This window comes from Nicotiana sylvestris, chromosome 11, assembly GCF_000393655.2.
Source record: "Nicotiana sylvestris chromosome 11, ASM39365v2, whole genome shotgun sequence".
In the NCBI taxonomy this organism is placed as follows: domain Eukaryota; kingdom Viridiplantae; phylum Streptophyta; class Magnoliopsida; order Solanales; family Solanaceae; genus Nicotiana; species Nicotiana sylvestris.
In genome coordinates, this window is record NC_091067.1 from 42062153 (window position 1) to 42068762 (window position 6610).

General features: G+C 37.9%; 1 protein-coding gene across 1 annotated transcript; it reads left to right on the forward strand.

Moving 5' to 3' along the window:
• Positions 1-4610: 4610 nt before the first annotated feature.
• On the forward strand, positions 4611-5099 carry LOC138880973 (uncharacterized). The gene has a single exon (XM_070161160.1). The coding sequence runs from the start codon at positions 4611-4613 to the stop codon at positions 5097-5099; it is 489 nt and encodes a 162-aa protein (XP_070017261.1).
• The last annotated feature ends 1511 nt before the right edge of the window (positions 5100-6610 follow it).

The following is a 6610-nucleotide window of genomic DNA, read 5'->3' on the forward strand; positions in this document are numbered from 1 at the left end:
TCGATTCTTCTCAGATCTTTCTCAGATCTTTCTAGATCTGAGGTGATTCGAGTATTATTAAGCATTTTCCTTTAAAAACCCTCCCGTTTTAACTAACTATTTCGAATTTTTAAACTAGGGTTCACCCCAAGTTGTTTTCAAAGGGTTTTTCTGACTTATAAGTGTTTAATTAATTATCCTTTCGTCTTCGTGACTGATTTGTGCAAGAATATGAAACCCTAGTTGATTCTATGTTGTTCCTTCAATCTTTGCTTCAATTTTGGGTGTTTTTGTGATACCCGTCGTGTTAGTTTACTCTATCTTTGGACTTAAAAATTTTCCCTATTTTTTTTTGTGGATTTTCCCTAATTAATCTTTATTAGGGTTCGAATCTATTTCTCCGTCTAATTTTTGTATCTTTGTGAGGTTTTACTTAGCCTAAGTTTTTGTTTATGGAAGTTGAGTATTTCTTTCTGGAAATCATTGTTATTTTAAAAGTTTTGGCTTGTTGATTTACTGTGTTAGAGATCCATATGCATAAATCTCAGATGTTTCCTTGTTTATGACCATAATTGGTCATACTGACCTTATTTGATTGCCCGTATAATTGTGGATTCTTACTGATTCCTTGCATGGTATGATTTGGATTCTTTCCTTAATTAGATCCTTTCTATTACCATTTGATCAATTACCCCTAATTAAGGGGTCTATTCTGAACTCCTTTATGTGATTGGTTTTTGTGATCGTTTGATTTCCTTAATTGACTGAATGGTGATTCCTTTACCTTATTCTGTTCAACTCTTAAAGTGCTATATATACACTCTTGTTTTACCTCCTAACACATGAAAAATAGTTCAGAAAACACACACACACTCAAACTCTATCTTCTTTCTCTGCTACTTGTGCTGATTGCTTGGCTAGCCGGCTGAAAGCCAAGGCTAGACTGGAATTCTACTTGCTTTACTTTTCTGCACTTTACTTCCTTAACTGGTATGTTCCTAGTTCAATTCTGAAACTAAACTCTATGTGCTCCATGTCTGTTAACCCATGTCTTTTCCTGCATTGACTTAATGGCTCATGTGTTTAATTGCCCTTCTTGTTTACTGCTTTATTCAGCATGCTTATGTTCTGCCCTCTCTTGTTCAAGTGTAACCGGCATGTTTATTTGGGCTCCTGTTTATTCCCCTCAACTAGTATGCCATGTTAGTGCCTGGTTAACACTAAGTGGCATGACTAATTATGTGTAATAAACCCCTGTCCTAAACATGACCACTCCCATACCCTGTCTCTATGTCTTATTACTATTCTAATTTCGAGCATGACTCTCTTGTTAACACTTTGAAGTAGTAGTTTTTGTATTCTGGGTAAGAATCCATTGCTACCTGTTCTTTATACTTGCTGGTCTATATGTTTCTCTTCTCATCCATGTTTACATGTTTCTGATTTGGGCTCCCTATGTCCTCAACCCCTTACTTCCCTACTTGTGAGTGTTGAAATGAGGATGTGTGTGCTAATTTGTTACAAGTGGTTGTTGCTCCTATTCCTTTCAAAATTGTTTTCCCTAGGCAACTCTTCTGTTGTTTTGCAAACTTATTTCAAACTAATCTTAGTCAAAGTTGTTTCCAACTCAACTCTTTTAAATCTATGATAAGCACTCTCACTCTACTCTTAGACCACTAAGTTCTACCCCTTTTGTGTGAGCCTTGCCTTGAGACCCTTGAGCTCCCTCAGAACTTGGACACATGAAAGTTGGCCTTTCCATACTATACTTACTCTGTCTTGGCTATGAAATCTAGGTGTGAGCACTGCCCGGGATCCCTTGAGGTCCTTAGGATTCATACATGCATAAGAAATCATGCTCTTAGGTCCTATGTTTATTGATTTAGCATGTGCATCCTTATAAAATCATGTGTTAAAATATGTTAATAACTAGCACTTTGCCATTATGTTATGCGCTGCCATGTACACTTAGAGATTATGCCTTAGGATAACAACAACGCTAATAAACAGGTCATTTCCCTATCTTCTGCATATTTTGAAAGTATGTAATACTTATGCATTTAGAAATCTTGCTCAGGTCATGCATATATATTATCCTGCATTTTTGTGCATTAGATATCATGCATTTAGAATTGCATTCACATCCGCTTAGGCATCTCTAGTTTAATTATTTAGAAATAGGTAATTCAGGAATTCTGAACATTTAGAACAACATATTTTCAATAGTCTTCTCTAAGTAGCCGTGATAACCGGAACACTGTTTTACACCTAGGCAAGCCTTAGGTGCTAAATATGTCAAAACTGGAAACATGCTTCTTTATGTATGTTGCTTAATTATCAACTATTAAAAGTCAGTAGGCAAGCCTGATTCAGACTTCTTTTTTGAGTCATGTAATAAATCTGATTCTGCTGTTGTCACTTAGATACCATGTATAGGATCTGAATTTAGACCTTAATTGTGCATGAGTCATGATGTCTATGTGCATTACTTGTGGAGGTATATCTGAGCCTTCTATTTGTTTTCTGTGTTTTCCCCCCTAAATGCAGTCCTATGTGTTCTTATTTGTCGCAGAGTATTTTGCCTTTAAAATTGAGGGTCTACCTAGAACCCCCCCCCCCTATAGATAGGAGTCCTAAATTCCTCCGGGACTGATAGGAAGGGATGGGTAACAGCATGCAATAGGTTTCGAGACAAACCCTCACTTTAATTACCTTCACGGAGTGGGAAAGGGTAGATATGGATATGATGACCAGTGCGTTAATACCATGTGTAGCCCCTCTTTGAGGAGTGTCATACAGGGAATTGCATCGATGTGATCCATATTATAAGCAACCCTAGGACACCCCCTTTTACATTCCTGTATGTGCTTAGATTGTAACTCTTTTCAAGATCTCGCTTTTCACTAATTGTTTTTCAAACACTTGTGCATTTAATCTTAAATCCCCTACTATTTGAGCCCTACTTGTTTATTTGCTAATTGTACAAATTCACAAAAACTGTTTGACCGGGAACCACACTAGTGGATCCTGAGGGGTGCCTAACATCTTCCCTTTAGGATAATTTCAAGCCCTTACCCTATTCTGGTTACCAAATGTAGTTATAGATGAACCCTATAGGTGCCCTAACGCACCTTTAAATCGTTAGGTGGAGATTCTCTAAAATACAAAACCCCTTCCCAAAAGGGGAGAGTTGTCTCATAACCAAAAATGTCATAAACCCGATTCCATGAAGGAATAAAGAGGGCGCGACAATGCATAGGTATAGGTGTACATAACATCATCAAGCCTCTGAGGGAATCCATCATATCGTCTCGGCTATTGTGGGTAACATCACCAACATATACCAACTGATTAGCTAGTGGTGCGTATATAACGTCGTAACTTTTTTCCCGTATCCCATATAAATATAATATACATATATACGCGTATATAATGCCATCTGGTCATGGGTCAATGTACATGTATAAATGCATGAAATGCATAAGAAATACGTTAATAAGATTTTCTCGGAATGCCATAAAACTCAATATGCCTTTCGGATAAACTTTATCCAATACGTATTTTTTTGAAACCCATGAACAGACGATGGAATAATAAGACTTATGGGAGAATAAGAATATACACATCTCTAGCATTTCTACGAATAGAGTAATTTATGGAAGTTATGCATTTGTTCATTTTTTCCGTATAATTTGGATCATGCCAAAAAAAGAAAGAAGGAATGACCTTAACATACCTGAGTAGGGAAAAATCCGTATAATATTCTTTGTAGGAAAAGTTAATTGCAGGAAATCTTGTTTTTAATGTCTTGTAGGAGCTTGAATTGTAAATGTTTCTAACGTTCTGATTGTGACTTTATTTTCAATACATGAGAAATGAAGCTTTGTTGAAAGGTTTGAAAATGGCTAACATTTTGGATTGCAAGAATGCTAATGTCTTTGAGTTGTAAAAGTTCCTAATGTTCTGATGGTAGGAATTGTATAACAATCATAAGGAATGAAGTGTCCTTTTTTTGCTAACTTGGTTGCCACCTATCAAATTGACTAAAGAGTCATTTGCTTTAGATTGTGGCCAACTGCTACATTTTTGTAGGGGTGGGTTGGGAATTATTAATCTTTATCCATTTATTAGGTAATTAGGTAATGTTCCGTTGCCCGATAATTAACTAATTACCCGCATAATTAAGAATTATCTCAAATTACCTAAAAATACTACTCATTTTTAATATACTTTATACATCATACTATCATGGTCATATGGTACTTTGTATGGTACTAGTGCATAAATATCGGGTATTATTGCTCGACCCGTATTTTATCCCAAATCAGCAACCTTTAACAAAACTCGTTTCTTTAATTTGTGTACCCTTTATCCTTCATAACACTTACTTATCGTTTGTTATAAATAGCATAAGTATATTAACCTCAAGATAATCACATCCCCGAGTCTACGTCAATTAACTGAAGACAAAACTTTTAACATATGAAAACGTGAGATGTAACACCTACGATCCTCAAGCAAGCGGACAGGTTGAAGTCTCCAACCGGGAAATCAAGAGTATTTTGTCAAAGACTATGAATGACAGCCGAACGGATTGATCAAGAAAACTTGATGATGCTCTTTGGTCTTTTATGACAGCCTACAAGACGTTGATTGGGATGTCTCCATATCGATTGTTGTTTGGGAAGGCATGTCATCTTCCGGTAGAACTTGAGCATAAGGCCATGTGGGCATTGAAAAAGTTGAACCTTGAGTGGGATGTCGCTACAAACCTAAGAGTGGCACATTTGAATGAGCTTGATGAATTCCGGTATCATGCCTACACAAGTTCGTCCCTTTACAAGGAGATGATGAAGTACTTCCATAACAAGTACATACACAACAAGGATTTTAAAGAAGGTGATCTGGTGCTATTGTTCAATTCCCGGTTAAGGATGTTTTTGGGAAAGTTAAAATCAAAATGGAGTGGGCCCTTTGAAGTAGTGAATGTAACCCCCTTTGGAGCTCTAGATTTGAAAAATAAGAATGATGAGGTTTTTAGAGTCAATGTGCACTGGGTTAAACATTATCTTGGCAAGGTTGATGATGGCCACATTATGGCGGTTCTTCATTTTATGTGATTGGTAATATGCTTCGTGCCGCGATGTTAAATCAAGCACTTCTTGGGAGGCAACCCATGTCTTTTTCTTTCTTTCCTTTTTTATCTTTAGATTAGACAGGTTTTGTTTTATGCTAACTAGTTTTGAAGTGTATGTAGGAATGCGTATGCATTGTTGGGACTATGCATGAAAAATTTATCTAAGTGTTACAATGCATGGTCTCTGAAGTTGGCATGTCAAAAATGCTTAAGGAATTGCGGCCACACACATTTTTGTGTGGTTCACACTAATGCTGCAGCCACAGTCATTTTTGTGCGGTCCACAACGCGACTTCTCAAGGGCAGGTAAGGAGTGCGGACCGCATCAATATTATACGGCCGCACTCAAGTAAAAAACTAGGTCCCACGAGTAAAAGTATAAATAGGACTTCTTGCTTCTTTTTAGACTTTTCGATCTTCTGAGCCCTAAAGCCAAGCCTGCACAGTAAATTTTCCCATTCCTCTCAAATTTTTCCCTCATTTCATCACTGCATCTTCATTACTAGTATGTTAATTTCTTCATTAAATTCTTCATTTTTTGTTTGCTTTTGTTCTTAGATTTAGGGTTACTTCCATGCCTAAAAATGTCAATGCTTAGTTGTTTTTGCTTAGAATCATGTGGGTAGCTTCTTAAACGTTAATTGGGGTCTGGGTAAGTAGCTAATGATGTTTGATTGCTAAAACCTTGACGATTTGAGAACAAAAATTGCATAAAACCTAGGACAGTGCCCGTGAAGTTTGAATTATGCGGCCACACACATTTTTGTGCGGTCCGCAGTAGAGGCTATCAGCCGCACTCAGTTTTGTGCAGTCTGCAACCCTTTGAGTTAGTAAAATGGTGTGTTTTACTTGTGTGGCGCACTCAAAAATGTGTTGTCCGCAATGGACTTGTGTGACTGCACTCATTTTTGTGCGGTCCGCATTGATGAAACATCAGAGATCCTAGTACTCTGAACCTAGGGTTGTGTGGCCGCACTCAAAATTGTGCGGTCTGCACTTTTGGTTATGCGTCCGCACTGGGCAGTCTGCGGCTGCACTCACCTTTGTGCGGTCCGCACTGCCCCTTATGAGAATGTTTGTTGCAACTTTCAATCATGCTTATGTACACATTATGAGCTTCAATTGTAACTTATTTCTAGTTCTTATGTGTTGCATACAATGGTTCGCTCATGAGGCAAAGGAGATATGTCAAAAGGGAGGGCAGAATCCTCTCGAGGCCGGATTCGAGGCAAAAGCAATCTCCCTCTAGCAATCCAAAAGGTTATAAGAAAGAAAGCAACAACAAATAGAACCCCTAATACCTCGAAAACCAGTGATTACATCCCATATAGGGAAGTTTCCGAGGGTCATTCGGTGCAAGCACAACCGGAAGCCTAATCACACCAAATCCCAGAGGGATTCCATTTGGTGGATAAGTCCACATCAGCTGCCAGTTCTTCGGAAGCTTTGAAAAAGGGAAGCCAAGACTCTGAGCCCTTTTCCTTACATGCTCCC

What these genes read in the sequence shown, in the direction of transcription:
- LOC138880973 (XM_070161160.1), top strand. Translation starts at nt 4,611, where the DNA reads ATGACAGCCTACAAGACGTTGATTGGGATGTCTCCATATCGATTGTTG.